This window comes from Xenopus laevis, chromosome 7S (assembly GCF_017654675.1).
Source record: "Xenopus laevis strain J_2021 chromosome 7S, Xenopus_laevis_v10.1, whole genome shotgun sequence".
Taxonomy (NCBI): domain Eukaryota; kingdom Metazoa; phylum Chordata; class Amphibia; order Anura; family Pipidae; genus Xenopus; species Xenopus laevis.
Genome location: NC_054384.1, coordinates 92,186,728 through 92,206,226, shown reverse-complemented (window position 1 = coordinate 92,206,226; position 19,499 = coordinate 92,186,728). Strand labels below are relative to the sequence as shown.

At 39.4% G+C, this 19,499-nt stretch overlaps 2 protein-coding genes across 3 annotated transcripts; one reads left to right on the top strand and one right to left on the bottom strand.

Moving 5' to 3' along the window:
- Positions 1 to 40: 40 nt before the first annotated feature.
- LOC108697743 (TCF3 fusion partner) lies at positions 41 to 6,221 on the top strand. 2 transcript variants are annotated; one of them, XM_018228076.2, is made up of 6 exons: positions 41 to 94; positions 1,604 to 1,846; positions 2,915 to 2,985; positions 3,959 to 4,028; positions 5,125 to 5,379; positions 5,750 to 6,221. In XM_018228076.2, the coding sequence occupies exons 2-6, from the start codon at positions 1,613 to 1,615 to the stop codon at positions 5,870 to 5,872; spliced, it is 753 nt and encodes a 250-aa protein (XP_018083565.1). In that variant the 5' UTR covers positions 41 to 94; positions 1,604 to 1,612; the 3' UTR covers positions 5,873 to 6,221. The 2 variants fall into 2 exon arrangements, with proteins under 2 accessions (XP_018083565.1, XP_018083566.1); XM_018228077.2 differs by lacking the exon at positions 41 to 94 and adding an exon at positions 97 to 223.
- A 782-nt stretch (positions 6,222 to 7,003) lies between these two features.
- ndufa3.S (NADH:ubiquinone oxidoreductase subunit A3 S homeolog) lies at positions 7,004 to 12,026 on the bottom strand. Its single transcript, XM_018228078.2, has 4 exons — positions 11,947 to 12,026; positions 10,046 to 10,120; positions 8,534 to 8,611; positions 7,004 to 7,190 (listed from the first exon to the last, which is right to left on the bottom strand). Exons 1-4 carry the CDS (start codon positions 11,960 to 11,962, stop codon positions 7,099 to 7,101), a joined length of 261 nt encoding a protein of 86 aa, XP_018083567.1. The 5' UTR covers positions 11,963 to 12,026; the 3' UTR covers positions 7,004 to 7,098.
- Positions 12,027 to 19,499: the final 7,473 nt, after the last annotated feature.

Here is a 19,499-nt window from a genome sequence, read left to right as displayed (position 1 = left end):
GTCCTAAGAACGCTTATATATGATAGGTCCAGAGCTGTGTCAGTCATTCCAGGAGCGCCTCTAGCAACGCACGCTTTCGCTTATTGGTTCGTAGGTAGGCGCGATTTTATTGCGTTTCAGTTTCCTGTTGGCCCTTAGCATAGGTGTCCGGATACCCAGTGGGTTGTTCTCATTTTCTATTAAGGATGTAATAGGGGGGCTGTATCCTGCCAATGCCATAAAGGTAACGTGTAACATATTGGAGCTTATCACCAGCAGAGCCTTAGTAAAGGCAGGGTTATATTATTATGTTAGTGCGAGGCATTGTTTGTTGTTCAAGAGATGATTCACTTTAATTACATTTTAATATGTTATTGAATGACCAATCCTAAGCAACTAGTCTTCATTATTTCATTTTTATATATTTTTTTTTTTTTTTAATTATTTGCCTTTTTCTTCTGACTCTTTCCATCTTTCAAATAGGGGTCACTGACCCCATCTAAAAAACGGATGGTCTGTAAGGCTACACATTTCGGGCAGATTTAGGTCGTAGGGAAAATTCGAATTGGAATTTCTGAGCTAATTTTTGTGTACATCGACTAGGGAATAAAACAAATTTGGTTCGAATATGAAAAAAAAAATCGAAAACTGGAATATCGAAATTTATCATGTACTGTCTCTTTGAAAATCCGACTTTGACCATTCGCCATCTAAAACCTGCCGAATTGCTGTTTTAGTCTATTTTGAACCTCCTAGAACCTATTTGGAGTCAATTGGTGGACTTTGAAAAATCAAAGTTTTTTCTTTTTTTTTACGATTCAAATTCAAACTAAAACGGCCTATTCACCTGAAAAAAACTTTTTTTTAAAATATATTTCAGTTGGTCTTTTTTAATTTGAATTTCCAATTGTTTTTTTTTTAAATCGAAATTCGACCCTTATTGTTATTGCTGCTTTTTATGACTCATATTTCTACTCAGACCCTCTCCTTTTCCAGTCTCTTATTCAAATCAATGCATGGTTGCTAGAGTAATTTGGACCCTAGAAACCATATTGCTGAAATTGCGACCTGGAGATCGACTGGATAAAAAGCTAAATAACTTGAAAACTGCAAATAATTAAAAATGAAAACCAATTGCAAATTCGAAAAAAAATGTAACTAATTGAATTTTAAATTTGGGTAAATTAGGATCGACCCGCAAACTTGAATCGAATTTGAAGTCGACCGAACTACTTCAAATTGATTGTAGGAGGTCCTCCATAGGCTAAAACACCAATTTGGCAGGTTTTAGATGGCGCATAGTCAAATTTGAATTCTTAAATGCACAGTAATGATAAATTTTGAATTTTTTTTAAACTTGAATCAACTATTCCCAATTTACACTAGAATAAACTTAAAATTTGCGTTCGTAATTGCATGTTTGTGCTCTTTCGTTTGTGTATTTTGATAAAGGAAGTAGAGGCAGCCACAGGTTCTAGGAAATATACTTCCCCAATGCAAATTCGACTGTATCTTTTTAATAACATGGTTATTTTATATTTTTGAACTATACATCTACAAAATGTAGATTTAAAAAATATATATATATTTTTTAATACAAACAATCTTTTTTTGTGTGTTCCAGTTATATAACATGGCTGGAGTGGGCTTTGAGGAGTTCTCTGTACCTCCTGGGTCTGAACTTGCTTGGCCACCTCTATTTGGGGGAAATATTCTGGAGAGTGAGTTAGAAACAGAGGTGGAATTTGTGGATGGAGGCCTTAGCGGAGATAACCTTCAAGATGAAGAGGAGGTAGAAGCCAAGCAGCGTGAGCTGCACAGAAGGAAGTTTATTACATTGAGACGGCGCTGCAAAGACATAGAACTGGTGATTGCTAAGGGTTCACGCTCATTGTATAAATCTCCATGTGTTTGTATGTGATTCCCGTTTTCATCTCTTGTTGGTTGCTATTTCAGTAAAGTGTATATTACCATGTTGCCAAAGTCTTTGTATTGATTCAGACGGCACCCATTTAGGGCAGAGACACACGTGGAAATTAGTCGCCTAGTGAAAATCGCCTTTTCTTCGGGTGACTAATCTCCCAGCATAGCCTTTCCGCCGGCTAGAATCTAAATCGCTGGCGGGATGGCACGCAAATCGATTCGTTTCCTCGTGAGCCAACTTCAGAAAACACATCGCTCCGAGTGCCATCCCACCGGCGATTTTGATTCTAGCCGACGGGCGACTAAATCTCCCCGAATCTTCACATGTGTCTCTGCCCTAAAGAGGTTGTTTACCTTCCAAACACTTTTTTCAGTTCAGTTGTTTTCAGATTGTTCACCATAAACAAATACTTTTTTCAATTTCTTTCCATCTTTTATTTTTTACCGTTTTCCCCAAATGCAAGTTTAATGTTCCTGTCGCTAGTGTTTCAGTCCGGCAGCTCAGTGATCCAGGAGCAGAAACTGTTACAATTTATTACATTTAGTTGATACAATTAGTTGATACATATCTCAGCAGTGTCTCTGGAGTATTAGCAACTATTGTATCAATTCTAACTGCTGCCTTTAATGAAACTCGGGGATTCTGCTCAGCAGGGACAAACTAGAGGTGCACCAAATCCATTATTTTGGATTCGGCCGAACCCCCGAATCCTTCGCAAAAGATTCGGCCTAATACCAAATCAGAATCCTAATTTGCAGTGGGAAGGGGAAAGCATTTTTTACTTGTTTTGTGACAAAAAGTCACACGATTTCCCTCCCCGCCCCTAATTTGCATATGCGTAGATGTGTAGATTTCTGTTGTTACAGGGGTACCTGCTGCAACCAGTGTATGTCGGGTCTACTGCATGATTTAAAAGTACTGTGCTGTCTGATCATTGTGTTACTTTTGTGTTAGTGCTGAAATTTCACATATTAACATTCAATCATGCAGTAATGGTAAATTGTATTGCAGGTAAATGAGAGAATTCTTAACAGGCTTCACCAGGTGGAAAAGATAACCCAAAGGCTGAAACACAAAAGGAGGTACTGGTTGTTTGCATTCTCATTATTCTATTGTACTATTTTTTCATTTATTATTATTATTACAGGTGTGGGATCCGTTATCTGCAAACCTGTTATTCAGAAAGCTCCCTATTCCCATAGACTCCACTATAATCAAATAATTCACGTTTTTAAAATGTATTTCCTTTTTCTCTGTAATAATAAAACAGTACCTTGTACTTGATCCAAACTAAGATTTAATTAATCCTTATTGGAAGCAGAACCAGCCTATTGGGGTTATTTAATGTTTACATAATTTTCTAGTAGACTTAAGGTACGAATATCCAAATTAAGGAAAGATCAGGAAAACCGCAGGTCCCGAGCATTCTGGATAAAAGGTCCAATACCTGTATTATTAATATTATAAACGCCACTCTTTGGACTTTTGTAGTGTAGCATACTTCATTACAGGACAAGAGACTTCCCCGGCCATTATGATGAGACAGTGTATGTGAGTTGCCCAACCATCTCAGTGACAGGGGCACTCAATTATAAGTTCTATTTTCCTGTCCCATTACATTCGGTTTAGCCTAAAATCTCCTTCAGTCTGGACACAGACCATGCATGTGTAGGAGGTCACAGACCAACATGGAAATAGCAGGAGAAACATTTATACAGCGCTGTCATCATTTCAAGGCTATTGGCAAATGTGTACTCAAACACTTTACTGTCATCACTGCAAATTCAACATTTTGGGGTTCCATTCTATTCCATGGGGGTCACATGTTGCAGGGTCAGTGAGTACTGACGGTAAGATTCTAAAGTAGACTGGCATCTAGGCTTCCTACACCACCATATACTTTATATTGCAGGCTGTGCAGTGCAGCCGGTGTTGCTCCCCTTGTAACTTGCACAGCATTTTAATGCAACAGTTTTCCAACATATTTCTTGAAAGTAGGAGAAACCATTATCTGTCTCGCAGAAAAGCACTTTAACACATTTTATTCTTTCCTAGATGTTTGATGAAGGTCTTGGATGCCTACGAGGATGATTACAGAAAGTGCCATCTCACGTTTTTGTTAGAGGTAAAAATTCTTGTTCATTGATTCTTGCTTTTAACACAAAATTAACACACAATTGCACAATTCACCCATGGAAGGTTTGGTTGCAACAAGTTCCATTTTACACTAACCAATGAAGACAGGAGATATCCTCTTACTGATTGCTGCTAATGTTACAGGCTCTGTCTTTTCTAAATAATTCTAATTATTCTGATTGCCAAATGTTGCTGGTTACAGTTAAAGGAACAGTAACACCAAAACATGAAAGTGTTTTAGATATAAAATATAATGTACTGTTGTCCTGCACTGATGAAAGTTCTGTTTGCATAAACTATAGTAGTGTTTCTGAAGAAAACACCCCAGTTTGTCTAGTGCAGGGCAACATTTCACTATTTATTCATTACTTAAAGGAGAATTCAACCGTAGTTTAAAAACCCCTCCCCCCACCCTGGGTAGACCCCCCCTATCTCCTCCCCCTCAGCCTACCTGCCCCCCCCGGGCAAATGCCACAAATTCTTTACTCACCGCTCCGTGCAGATTCTGGTCTCGGAGTGCATGGCAGCCGTCTTCTTCTTCTCCGGTAACCTTCGTGTATTGACGGCATTTTCGGCGCATGCGCACTTGGAGTAAACTTCCTGTCCCGAACAACTGCGCATGTCCTGAAAGTCATGAAAATTTCCGAAAAAAAATTCAGAAATTTTCGTAACTTTCGGTGCATGTGCAGGGATTCGGGCCAGAAATTTATTCCAACTGCGCATACGCCGAAACTTCCGAAAAAGACCGAAGAAAGAAGATGGCTGCTGTGAACTCCAAGGCCAGAATCTGCACGGAGATGTGAGTAAAAAATTAGGGCCATTTACCCGGGGGGCAGGTAGGCTGGGGAAGGGGGGAGGAGGGAGAGGGGTCTACCCAGGGTATGGCGGGAGGGTTTTTTTTTTTATTACGGGTTAAAAACACTTTAATTTTTTGATGTTGCTATTCCTTCCTAAGTGTTGACGGGACACAAATCTCTGATTACCATGTTTTACCTTGCAAAGGGAGTGTTTGTTCTCTTTATCTTTAAATTGCACTCTTATTTTAGTTAAACGTTTTCATAAAGTCTCTTTTTGGGGTTTAATAGGATGAAGGGACCCACCCACACAACTCCCCTGCCCATGGGAACTCTGAAAATGAACCTCCGGCGAATGAGGAGATGTCTGTTATTCCTGTTTGCTCATCTGGGCAACCCCTAGGTCTGGAAACTAATAGCCCTCTAAGTCCATCACAGACAGAGGGGCCACCAGCTAAAAACAGGAAAAAGCTCAAGGAAGAGAGAGACCATAATGGAAGAAGACTGACCCCATCTCTTCTTCCATCAGAACCTCTTCTGGTTCAGGTAATGCTGCAGGAGTATTCTCTAGTGCCCTCAGATATTCAGTTCACTGACAAGCATGAATAGTATCTGAGCAGTGGGAAGTTTCTAGACTCACAAACAACAGTTTCTAAACCCACAAATAATAACCATTATACAATAATGACCAGATGAGATGCAAGGACTGTTTATGTAGTATTTCACATCATTAGACCATTACGTTAGCAGTATGGTAGCAATGCATGGCTACTATATCTGTTTAAAACCATAAGCAAAATCGAATTTATCCATTAATCCCTTTTTGTGGAATAATGTTATACGCAGGTACATTTTGTCGCATTCGTTGGCAAATGCATGTTTAGCATATATTAATAATACTTTGTTCCTCTGCTAGGTGAAGATTGAAGAGGATTACCTGTGTGAAGGAGATGAGGAGCTGCCTCTGAGCTGGCGCACTCTCAGCCCACGAGACAAGATCCTACAATATCCAAAGTTTTCCAGCCCAGATTTTGATTAATGCTTTTCAAACCTGCTCAGGAAATCTTGTGCAACTTTTACCATGGGTATCGTCATAAGAAATAAAGATGCCTGAAGAGGCCACTCTAGGAATATATAATGAATTTAAACCATACTCTTATGCCAGGATCCATGGGATTGCCAGCCTGTTTGTTTTTTGTTTTTTTAAACAAACACAATAGCCTCAAAAAAGGAATGTTGTATCCTGCTACTATTTCGGTGTCTCTGAGCCCATATTCAAAGACTACAATATGAATGTGACATAACTGTTCTTTAATTAAATGTCCTGTTTGTAAATAGGGTTTTTTGGTTTACAAATGCTTCAGGAAGCAATAAATTATGTGAATATAGCTGTGTGACAAGACCATTATCTTCATATTTGTACATATGAATTGCTAAATAGTTTATCAATTAAATATCTCCATCTAGTGTAAATAGACGGTTACCATTATATAAAGAGTGCCTCTGCTAAGAAATGCATTATGGTTACACACATACAGTATGTATAAATGTTTGCATATTTGTGCACTGAGATGTCTGCGGAATGCATCAAAACGTATATTGTGTGTGTGTGTGTGTTCATGCATTTTAAGTACACAAACATGTAAAGGAATGAACTGGCTGGTGGGTACAATTTGGTAGAATAAAATAGATTTTTTAAAATTTCCATTAGGTTGTGTACGTGCATGTTAAACGATTACACAAAAAAGGCCTGTGTGTAAAGCTGGTCATACATACATAGAGGTCACCATACGAGGGGATCACTCCCTGATATGTCCACCTTGAGGTGGGCAACATTGGGCTGATCCAATCAGAGGCCCTAGGGCCAAAATGATTGGATCACAACGATGAGCATATGGGTGTTCGGATTGAGGACCGCATCAATGAACAGATGCTGTCCTCAATCCGATGGGTTATTTAAACCCTGCCCAATCGACTGTGCAGAGGGGGGCCAATGGGGATTTACATGGAGGGTTTAGTTCTCCTTTACGGCGACAGGTCCCCTATAATTGCCTGCTAAAGCAGAGATTACAAGAAAAATACAAGAAGCATTGAATTTGCAGAAGGAAAAGATATATACAGTAAATATACGGTTTTATTGCCAAAAACCACTAAAGGATTAATTTAACTGTTACTTTTTTGTAAGTGTTTTTATTCATATTTATACAGGATACATAATGGTGTGAACAGAACAACGGATTCTTTTCAGATTTCTTTTCCTTTCATTTACATGTTCTTAAACCAATCAAGGTTAGGCCCAAGCTTATCAGCAGGATGACTGGGGACATCTGGCATGTTTCCATCATCTCGAACTGGAACTAAACAAGAACAGAATGAACAAAGATATTCTCTTAATATCTGCATGTGCCTTTCTATACTTTGCTGCCTGATGATATGGATCATTCTTTCACACAATACATAGCACTGGCCTTCAGTCTGATGTAAATTGTATAGAGTTCTTCAAAAGGACCAACATATTCTATTTCTAAATAAGGTTTAGATTAAGTATATCGTTAACCTAGGACTGGGCCAATACATATATACATTTTTGCAGGATTTGGTTTTGGCTAAATCTATAATCCACAGGCCACAGTCTGAACTTTCCAAGTCATATGGCGGAAATGTACTATTTCTTTTTTCAAATGAAACATTATTTCAGAGTGCTTACAACTGATTTTGCAAATAATGATAGATTCATAAAGTATCTATCTATCATCTATCTATCATAAAATTCCAGTACTTGGCTATTTCAGTCAAAAAGTCAAGTGCTACTGCCAGTTGTTGCAAAACATCAACTCCCCCAGGTAGAATGATATATATGTACAGTGGTCCCCAACCAGTAGTTTGCTCCCCAACCCCATGGATGTTGCTCAGTGGCCTTAAAACAGGCGCTTATTTTTGAATTCCTGGCTTGAAGGCAAGTTTTGGTTGCATAGAAACCAGGTTTATGGCCAAACCATATTGGTCTACAAAATAGCCAATCATAGTCCTTATTTGGCACACCCCTTATTTAGCCAATCATAGTCCTTATTTGGCACACCCCGGGCACATCTATTTCATGCTTCTGTTGCTTCTGTTTTACATTTGAATGTGGCTCACAGATAAAGAAGGTTGGGGATCCCTGTATATGTAAATCGAGTCCTTTTAGCTCAGCCTGTAAAACTCTGCAATGAAGAAGGTGCCTAGAGCACATGTATACAAGTCTACCAACACCTCAATAAAGGGCTCACAAACAAGGGCCAAGCATGGTCATATCTCTGGGACTAGTGATGTGCAGGTGAAAATAGATTTGACCTGCACCCGATCCCAACTTCATCATCTGTAAAAGGGGCGGAGCATACACATGCTTATAAATAGATACAGCCGGAACAGGGAGGTCATGAACGGGGACAGCAAAAGAAACAGCTTGACCCAAAGAAGGTGTGCAGGTGTCGAAACCCGCAGTTATTGGGCCGGCCCACATATCACTGCTGGGAACTCTGCAGGCAGCTGTTTCCATTCAACGCTCACATGCTACCAGATGAATGCAGAGCCCCCAATCTCCAGCTTTACAGTAGTGATGTGCGAGTCAAGAATTTCTGGACCCGCACCTGACCCTAACCTGCCCCCTCCCGATTACTTTGCACTGTTATAAAGAAATACAAGAGAAATGCGGTTTTACCTGGATAATTGTAGGGCGTGGATTGATTCAACAATGCAGTATACTTTGTGTAGGGACTTACAAGCGGAATGGCCACAGCTAATGAAAAAAAAATGAATTATTAGCACAGAGACAATTATAATTTTTGTGATATATCAGTGGTATTTCTGAATGTCTGGTGGTGCCATGGTTTAAAGATAATGTGGTGGTCCTTGTGGGTAACGTAAGCTGTGACTAATAATTAAACTACCTCCTGATCCTCTTAAAATGGCTAGCAAGGGGGTGGGATGAAGGTCAAATAAAAGTGCCTTATTGTTACTGTTTAAAGTATGTTCAACACAGGCACATATTGCCCCTTCGTGACTAAACAATAGTTGGGCTACGACAAAAACCAACATTGTTCTCTTGAATTTGCAGAACACTCCATCTGCTCAGGGAATGTTGTTGAATATGGCCATTAAAGTTCCCGGTGTAACATCCAAATACAGTAGAACCCCCATTTTAGTTTTTCAGGTGACTGGGGGGGGGTTAAAGTGTAAAAGCTGGGAAAATGTAAAATAAGGGAAATGTATTAAAGGAATGCTTTAAATACTCAAAGGATATAAGCACAGTTTTACTTTGAAAGACAGGACCAGGGCAAAAGATGTATCTGGTTAGTGTTTTAAACCTGTTAATTTAACTAATGATAACAGGATTAACCATTTTTAGGAACATCAGCACAAAGTTTGGATGTAAAATCCTGGAAAACATGATATAAAAATCAGGGAAAGACACCTATTGACATGCATCATAAATTGGTGGGACCACAAAAAAAATACCCAAATGTAAAATGAGGTAAAACTTAAAGGGATACTGTCATGGGAAAACATGTTTTTTCAAAACATCAGTAAATAGTGCTGCTCCAGCAGAATTCTGCACTGAAATCCATTTTTCAAAATAGCAAACAGATTTTGTTATATTCAAATCTGAAATCTGACATGGGGCTAGACATATTGTCAGTTTCCCAGCTGCCCCCAGTCATGTGACTTGTGTACTGATAAACTTCAGTCACACTTTACTGCTGTACTGCAAGTTGGAATGATTTCACCCCATCCCTTCCCCCCACCCCCAGCAGCCTAACAACAGAACAATGGGAAGGTAACGAGATAACAGCTCCTTAACACAAGATAACAGCTCCCTGGTAGATCTAAGAACAGCACTTAATAAAAGCCAAGTCCCACTGAGACTGATTCAGTTACATTAAGTAGGAGAAATAACAGCCTGCCAGAAAGTAGTACCATCCTAAAGTGCAGGCACAAGTCACATGACTGGGGCAGCTGGGAAACTGACCAATGTCTAGCCCCATGTCAGATTTCAAAATTGAATATAAAAAAATCTGTTAGCTATTTTGAGAAATGGATTTCAGTGCAGAATTCTATTAACTGATGTGTTTTGGAAAAAACATGTTTTTCCATGACAGTATCCCTTTAAAAAAATGGTATGTAAAATTAAGGTTTCCCTGTATTCACAGTAATGAATGGCAAAGAGGATTACCCAAAATTCCAATGGCTGCTGAAACAGTGATAACTGGCTCTTTCGCCCAGGCATTTTTAAGGAATGCGCCTATTTCTGAAAGAAAAACAAAAAAGGTTTTGATGAATAATAAAGCAAACACTTCATATTGCTATTGATTGTTAACCTTTGTAATCAGCTCTGTGTCATAATGAGGCAATGTCCAACCTGTGGCCCTCCAGGGAGAGATATTCTGGGGTTATAATTGAACAGGGTGACAGTTTACACTTTGCTGGCATGTGGCAAATAGGACCGTCTTTAAAGTGACTGTTCTCCACTTCTTATGCCAGGGTTGTTAGTGATGGGCAAATCTGACCCGTTTTGCTTCGCCAAAAATTTGCGAAATGGCGAAATACATTAAGTCTATGGGCGACAAAAATTTTTGTTGCCATGTGACAATTTTTTATTTCTATGCCTGCCATTTTCAAAGTGCAACTTGGCTAAAAATTTCTCTTATCACCACTGTTCACCTTTAAATTAACTTTTAGTATGATGTTGAGAGTGATATTCTGAGACTATTTGTATTTTGGTTTCCATTTTCTATTATTTGTGATTTTGTTAATTACTTAGCTTTTTATTCAGAGGCTTTCCAGATTACAGTGTAATCAATCTGTTGCTAGGGTCCAAATTACCCTAGCATCCATGCATTGATTTGAGTAAGAGACTGGAATAGGAGAGGGCCTTCATAGAAAGAGAAATAACAAAAAGTAGTAATAATGATAAATGTGTAGTCTTACAGATTGGGTCAGTGACCCCAATTTGAAAGCTGGAAAAAGGCAAAGGAACAATTCGAACAAATAATTAAAAAAACTGTAAAAACAAAGGATAATATGTGCATAGAATTAGCTATACTTTAACATACTAAATGTTAACTTAAAAGTGAACCCCCCCTTCAAGCCCAGTGCCTTATCTAGGCCGGGGGCACCCACCCGAGAGCTCTCCATGTTGCGTAAGGGCTTTAGCACCCGGGCAGTTTCGGGGTGATTTAGTCGCCTGGCGACTAATTGCCTCTTATTTGGGGCGACAATCTCTCCAAACTGCCTTCCGCCTGCTAAAATGAAAAATCACCTGCAGCAATGCACTCGCGGCGCTTCGATTTCCAAAGTCGCACAAAGTTTCCTCGTGGGGCAATTTCGGAAATCAAAGCGAGTGCATTGCCGCAGACCAATTTTCATTTTAGCAGGCGGAAGGCAGTTCGGGGAGATTGTCGCCCCGAATAAGAGGCGATTAGTCGCCATGCAACTAAAGTGCTAAAGCCCTAAAGGAACAGTAACACCAAAAAATGTCTGCCCCCATGGCTACACAGCAGCTTGTTTATATAAGCTACTGCAGAGTTTCTGTAGCAAACAAACCAGTTCTAGCAGTGGAACACAACAGTTCATTATATTGTCATTCATTTAAAAGACTTTCATTTGCTGGTGTTCCTGTTCCTTTAAACAGAGGCTTCCCACCTGTCTACTACGTCCATTCTCAGTCAGACAGTACTAGGAGAGTGCAGAAGTGCTACACCTGAACAAGCACAACTCGCAGATCAATGTTAGTGGGCGATAGAGCTACGAGGACACTCATTGACTTGCATAAATACAGCAGAGCAATAACCCATAGCAAATAAAACAGCGGGAGCTACAAATGCTCGTTTGCTAAGGGTCACTGCACCAGGACAAACGTGCCCAGCGTTAATCTTGAAGCCCTAGTCTCTCACAAGGTTACATCTCTGCACACGAGCCAGTATTTCCGGTCACCAACTTCCCAATCAACCGAGTTCCTTCTCTCCATTACGCACCCGGAACCTGCCCGCAGAACTAAAAGTGTCATCCGGCGAATAATAGTACAAATTCCCGTATGTTGAAGCATAAAGAAGGTCTCATTGACAGAACACTTACTACCGAAGGCTGCCATGATGCTACAGAACGCCAGCCGGAAGCTGTAAAGAAATGCATGCTGGGATTTGTAGTTTTCATGAGTTTAGTGGTCGAATTGCTGGGTAAAGTCACCTACAATGTATATATAAAGATAGCTATATTATTCCTGTGTATTCTGCTGTGACTTAAGAGTCAGTACCATGGGTTTGGTATTTACCCAAATTATTTGTTGCGGGTTTCTTAACTCAGATCCATTCAGATTCCCTTAAAGTTCACCTTGAAGTTAACTTTTAGTATGTTATAGAATGGCCAATGTTAATCAACATTTTCTATTGGTCTTCATTATTAGATTTTTTACATGTGCCCTTTTCTTCTGAATCTTTCCAGCTTTTAAATGGGGGTCACTGACCCCATCTAAACAACAAATGCTTTGTAAGGTTACAAATTCACTGTCATTGTCACTTTTTAGTGCTCATCTTTCTCTTCAGGCCTCTCCTATTCATATTCCTGTCTCTTATTCAAATCAATTCATGGTTGCAAGGATTATTTGTAGGGATCCGCCGAATCCAGGATTCGATTTGGGATTTGGCCTTTTTCAGCAGGATTCGGATTTGTCCTAATAGGATCTGAAACCTAATTTGCAAATTGCATATGCAAATTAGGTAGGGATGCACCGAATCCACTATTTTGGATTCAGCCGAAACCCCGAATCCATTGCGAAGGATTCGGCCGAATACAAAACCGAATCCTAATTTGCATATGCAAATTAGTGGTGGGAAGGTGAAAACATTTTTTACTTACTTGTTTTGTGACAAAAAGTCACGCGATTTCCGCCCCTAATTTGCATGTGCAAAGTTGGATTCAGTTCAGCTGGGCAGAAGGATTCAGCCGAATCCGAATCCTGCTGAAAAAGGCCGAATACCAAACCGAATCCTGGATTTAGTGCATCCCTACAATTAGGGACAGAGAGGGAAATCGTCTGGCTTTTTGTCACAAAACTAGGAATAAAAAAAGTTTTCCCCTTCCCGCCCCTAATCTGCATATGCAAATTAGGATTCAGTTCGGTATTCAGACAAATTTTTCACAAAGGATTCGGGGGTTCAGCCTAATCCAAAATAGTGGATTCAGTGCATTCTTAGTTTTTTGGGCCCTAGCAACCAAACTGCTGAAATTGCAAACTGGAGAGCTGCTCAAAAAAAGCTAAATAACTCAAAAACCACAAATAATAAAAAAAAAAAACAGTTACAAATTATCTCAGAATATCACTCTCTACATCATACTAAAAATGAACACACAAGTGAACAACCCCTTTAAGACTTTTGCTCAAGCATTGCTTTGTTCACTACTATTTGTGACAGACATTGCGTCTTGCTTACTTGAGTTGGGATTACTGGGTAATTTGGGTGAATCCACAATAATTGGTTATATTTAAAGTTAATTTTGAATACATTTTTATATTAAATCCCTTTCTCTGAAGTTCTTAAAAGGGAACTAACCGTAAAAATAAATGTGGCTAAAAATGTCATATTTTATATACTGAACTCATTGCACCAGCCTAAAGTTTCAGCTTGTCAATAGCAGCAATGATCCAGGACTTCACACTTGTCACAGTGGGCTCTGAGCAGCTGTTGAGAAGCTAAGTTTAGGGGTTGTCAAATTATCAAGCAGAAAATTAGGTTTTACTGTAATATAAGTGGATGCTACAGGGCTGATTATTAAATTCTGATGCTAGTTGCACTGGTTTCTGTGCTCCCATGTAGTAATTATCTGAATTAATTACTAATCAGCCTTATATTGTGACATTTCTATTCTATGTGTACTGTATATTGTGAGTGGGTCCCTAAACTCAGTAAGTGACAGCAGCACAGAGCATGTGCAGTGAATCAGCAGAAAAGAAGATGGGGAGCTACTGGGGCATCTTTGGAGACACAGATCTTTACTGCTAAAGGGCTGTGCTTGCCTTGGGCTGCTACAGAAGCACAAAACATAATGTACAACATTTCTAGTTCTTTAGTTAAACTTTAGTTCTCCTTTAAGAGTAAACGATAATCCCTAATACCGTCTTCCACTAGGTGTTGCTCTTGCCATACTGCTATATGTCTACAACCTGAACTGGTCTATTACCCAACAGTTATTACATTGCTTTGGTGGTGTTTCCCAAACCACAGGGCTGGTCTTCCCTAGGGTAGCTTGGAGCATTAGCAAAGGGACTCACACTAAAGGCCAGTAAAAAAGGCTGACAACCGCTGTTCTAAGGGCTTGTGCACATCATTTTATGCTAGTGCTATCAGAAAGACTGCTTGCATATAAAATCTGCTGCATTGATTTGCAGGGGTTGTTAGAAATCACATCCAATGCCTTGTACTGAAGCCAATGTTAGATACTGTATGTGCAATAAAGCTTTTCAGTGCAGTTGCCATTGAAGGTTACAGTAAAACTAAGCCAACTGTTCCCTTCGTAAAAACATTGCAGAATGCAATAACTATTTACGTCACATAGAGATCTGAACAGATATGGTCTGACTGAGCCCATGCTCTATGCCCGTCTTGTGGTACCATGTGTTTTTACTTACATACATGTAACATGTTTGGTTTCCCCATCACAGGGCTCTCTTTTGTACTTTTTATTGTTTGGGTGCCTATATAGGAAAAATAATAGGTTTCCAAATAATTTCTAAAGGCGTCTGCTTGCTGTCGGATACTTGCTGTAAAATCTAGCAGCTGAAATATGGGGCTAGCCCCCTCCAATCTAATCAGTACATGCACAATTTTATTGTGTGCCAATCAGATCGAGGAGTGGCAGAGAAGAGCCTAGGCCCTAGATATAAATTTTGCCCCAGTCCAGTCTGTGACTGGAGCCTTTATCATTACATGTATAAGATCAGTCATCCAGAAACCCATTATCCAGAAAGCTTCAAACTACGGAAGGACCTTCATCATAGACTCAATTTTAATCAAATAAATAAAACATTTTAAAATTATTTCCATTTTCTCCGTAATAAAAAACAGTACCTTGTACTTGATCCCTACTAAGATGTAATTACTCCTTACTGGAGGCAATCAGGCCCGGATTTGGGATGTGGCAACATTTTCGACCACACCCATTTTTGTGGCCACACCCCCTAATTACAATGTTCATTTTACAAAATTTGGCAGGTTATGAAAGTTTGAACATATTTCTGTGTTTTTCCCCCCCAGTTTTTACAGTTTTGCTAATGAAGGTGAATTGCCCTTTAAGCTGTGAGTCTAACTTTTCCCAAGGAACCTGTTATCTTATTTTGTTACTTTTACTTATTTGCTTATCTCGAAACTGTTACAAAAGTATCTTATCTGCAGCTGTGGCTGTTCTGGGCTCTCTGCCAAAAGCCAATTAAAGCTGGCCATACCGACTGACTTTCGGCCAGATATCGATCGGGGAAGCCCGTCGGAGGGCCCCATACACGGGCCAATAAGCTGCCGACTCTGTCCGTGTATGGCCACCTTAAATTAGAAACTTTGTTTCTTTTTCTGGCTGTTCAGGGCAGAGAAAGGTGGTACTTTCCAGTACAAATGAGGGACTGCGGATTGAGCTGTCAAAAGAGGGACTGTCCCTCTAAAAACGGGACAGTTGGGAGGTATGTTTCATGCACTTTTGTTGTACATTCTGAAACTATATGACAATGCAGTATTTAAACTTATACAGGTATGTGACTTGTTATTCAGAATGATTGGTACCTGAGGTTTTTCAGTTAAGGTATTTTTCTGTAATTTGTATTTTTCTCCATACCATAAATCTACTTCGAAAATTAAAATAAATCTGCTTATATTTAGCAATGGTATAGAATTTACTCATTTATAACCAGCTAAGAACCAGCTTTTCCACACTAACCTTGAACAAAATAAAGGCTTTGTTTAAGTGGCGTACCTAGATTTTACTGGACCTCACAGCAAATTAATTTTAGGGTTCCAACATATCCAGAGATTGAGCTTTTTTACCAATATATATGTTGAAATTGCTCATTATTTAGGGCCTCATGGGACCCTATGACTTTTGGGCCCTTTGCAGCCACAGGGTCTGCTTTGTTTGAATAAAACTATATTACACACGGATCTTAGGTGCATGTTAAAAAACTTGTATTTTCTGACTTTTCTGTACAAAAGCATGTTTTTTTTGTGTCTTTTTACAATAAAAATATATTTTTTTCTTTCACTGTATAATTTTTTGTACCTTCTTTCTGTTAGTTGATCTCAAAGATTTAGGACCTTATAAACGATTAGTTTTTTTCCTTCCATTCTCTAACAAATAACCTTTAACTAAAAAATATGTTGATTCAGAGTTATCCGTTCAAAAGGGGTGTTTACTGTGCTCATTGTACTACATGGGGTTCCTACAGGACACCTGCTGAGATCAAATGCATTAAACCATTTCTTTCTACAGTAGGAAATACCATTATAAATACGTTGGCCAAAATCAAAGCAAATTAGAAAATTCCTTTCTGTAGGATTTCCTTTTGTTTACCTAGTGTGCAAAATATGTTTCTGTGCCCATGTGAAAAAATAGAATTCACCACTGAAGTGGGATAGACAGAAACAGTATTTTAAAGTGGCTGTTCATCGTTGAGTTAACCTTTAGTCACGTGTAGAGAGTGATATTCTAAGACAATTTGCAATTGGTTTTCATTTTTTATTATTTGTGGTTTTTCAGTTATGTAGCATTTTATTTCTGCAGCTCTCCAGTTTGCAATTTCAGAAATGTGATCGCTAGGGTCCTAATTACCCTAGCAACCATGCACTGTTTGGAATAAGAGACTGGAATATGACCAGGAGAAGGCCTGGCTAAAAGGATGAGTAATAAAAATTAGCATTAACAATACATTGGTAGCCTTACAGAGCATTTGTTTTTTAGATGGGGTCAGTGACTCCCATTTGAAAGATGGAAAGAGTCAGAAGAAGAAGGCATATAATTAAGAAACTATAAAAGAAAATAATGAAGACCAATTGAAAAGTTGCTTGGAATTGACCATTCTATAACATAACCAAATTAAAGTTGAATTGCCCTTTTAATTCAACATTAAAATTTCACGTACATTTTGTTGTGGAAACAAAGTGAGTGATGTTACTGAGCATCATTGCATTGAGACTAATGTACTAACATTATGTGAATACTAAGACATGTGCAACTCATATGTAGGTTCCCAGGGTAATGATAAAAATTGCGCTACTTTCCATGGATAACTTTCCATAATGACATAAATGGGGGTCATTTCTATTCATCCAGTCAGGGCATCTTGAATATTCAATATGGCAATGGATTCCAACTGTGATGCTGCCTTCCCGGTGGTAGGAGAAAAAAATTCTGATTTGCTCATCTAGCTTCAGCTGAAAGCCCAGCTTGAAGGCCATTTAGGGAGCTCTTATTTGATGTTCAAACTAAAATGTGGTTGATTATCAGATTCATAGATATATCTATAGCTTTGTTATGAGCTATGAGCCTGATCAAAAGCCAGGGGGAGCTCCAAATGAAAAAAGCCCAATCCAGAATTTGGTTTAGGTTAAGGGCACACGCTACGATATTGGGAAATTAGTTGCCCAGCAACAAATCACTTATTCTTCGGGCGACTAATCTCCCCAAACTGCCTTCCCGCCGGCTAGAATCTAAATCTACGTTTTCCATAGTCACCCATAGTTGCCTCAAGAGGAAAGCCGAAGCAATCCGACTGCCATCCCGCCGGTGTTTTACATTCTAGCTGGCGGGAAAGCAGTTCGGGGAGATTAGTCACCCAAAGAAGTGACTTGTCGCTGGGCAACTAATCTCCCAAAATAACAGCGTGTGCCCTGGCCCTTAGGGCTCATCTCTTCAGAAATGTATCTGAGCAGGCTGACGGGGCACATTGACACTAACCACAAGTTGCTAGGATAATGTATGGAGAGCAAATACGCTTGTGAATAACATCAGTGGAGCTCAGTTTTGCATACATAGTACTTTATGCTTGAAATCATAGTGTTTCATTGAAGAATCCAATTCCAAAATGGAAATTAGGCCGGCATTTATCTGCATTACAACTAGCAGCAATCAGCAATCAATGTATCCCGTGTGCTTCTGCTCTTTCTGTAGGGCAACGTGGGCATTGGGCCTGGGCTCCTGGACAAAAGTGTGTAACAATACCATATAACAATTGTTATCCAGTCTAAAGCATCCTTGGATTATCTGGCAGTCCCACTCATGCTGATTTTAATGTATTTTAAACATTCAGTTGCCTGTCCTTTCACAAATCCAGATCATAATCCAGATAATGAATGTTTAAATTTCATGTGTGAAGATTCTTCTAAAGTAAAATGGAATAAAAGCATTTCTTTAAATGTCTTTTGCTTAACAAGATGCAGCCAGGCAGTGCAATAGGTCGCAGAAGGTGTGTCCATGACATATCCAAGGAATTAATTTTTGTTATTTTAGCATCCAAGGAATTAATTAGGCATACTGCAGCTGTAATATATTTCCAAACTTGGCCACGTTATTATGAGCAAGGCCTGTCTCTCATTGCTTTTGTTTCAGCTCATGGGTATTAAATAACACACTTCTTATTTAGCTCACAAAGGGTTATATAAACACAAACTGGGCTCTAGTTCCAAATGTAATGCTCTAAACTGATGCAACATGGGCTGGCCTATTCCCATGCTTTTCAAATGCTCAGCTTGCAAAGGAAAAATCAGGTAGGGCCATTTCCTGAAAGGGACATCAGCCAACAAGCTGACAGCAATCCAACTGGATCTAAATGATGGGCTTCTACGCATGATGTGCTGGCTCCCAGTCTAGTGAAATCTAAAACGTCTTCATTTCTTGGGTGGTCAAATTCACCGTATAAAATCCATCACCACATTCCTTTGTGGATGAGCAGGAATGGTTAATGGCTGCAGAATTCCAAGACAAAGCACCTCTGAATGAAAACAAATAGCACACTGACTTAAAGTCGCACCATCTTGCTTACTTGAAAAATGAAAGATTTCAAGCCTTGTTATGGTGCCTCTTTGTTTTTTATGAAGGTGTTGCAAACGTTAGAGCTGAGTGGCACTATAGTGTATTTTAACTGGTCAACCAAACAGATGATTCTTTTGGGGAAATACTTATTTCCCTTCGAGGTACCCAAGGAATCTCAGCTAAAGACTTGGGGTGAGATATAAAGTGGACACTTATTTTCTGTCCTACATGTTGCTGGACCTCAAACAGGGTTAAAAGGAGTAGGAATGTCATTTACACTTTGGGTGCCAAAAGTTAGGCCCTTCTTAGGTTATTTTAATTACTTACCTGACACCTGGCTGGGTCAGCAGAAAACCAGCCCGGGGTTTTGCCAGCGAGCACCATAGAGCAATCGTCTTCTTCACTTCTTCTCTTTTCAAATTTCCCAGGGCAGATGCATGTGCAGTAGAATGAAATAGGTGGCTTTTTCATTAGAGTTCGGCTTTTCACCCTACTGCGTATGTGCAGCCGTAGGAAGACGCAGGAAGAGGATTGCTCTGTGGTGCTCGCTGGAATAACCGGTGCAGTTTTCTGCTGATAGGAGCACCGACCTGGGGGCAAATTCACTAAGCGCCGAAGCG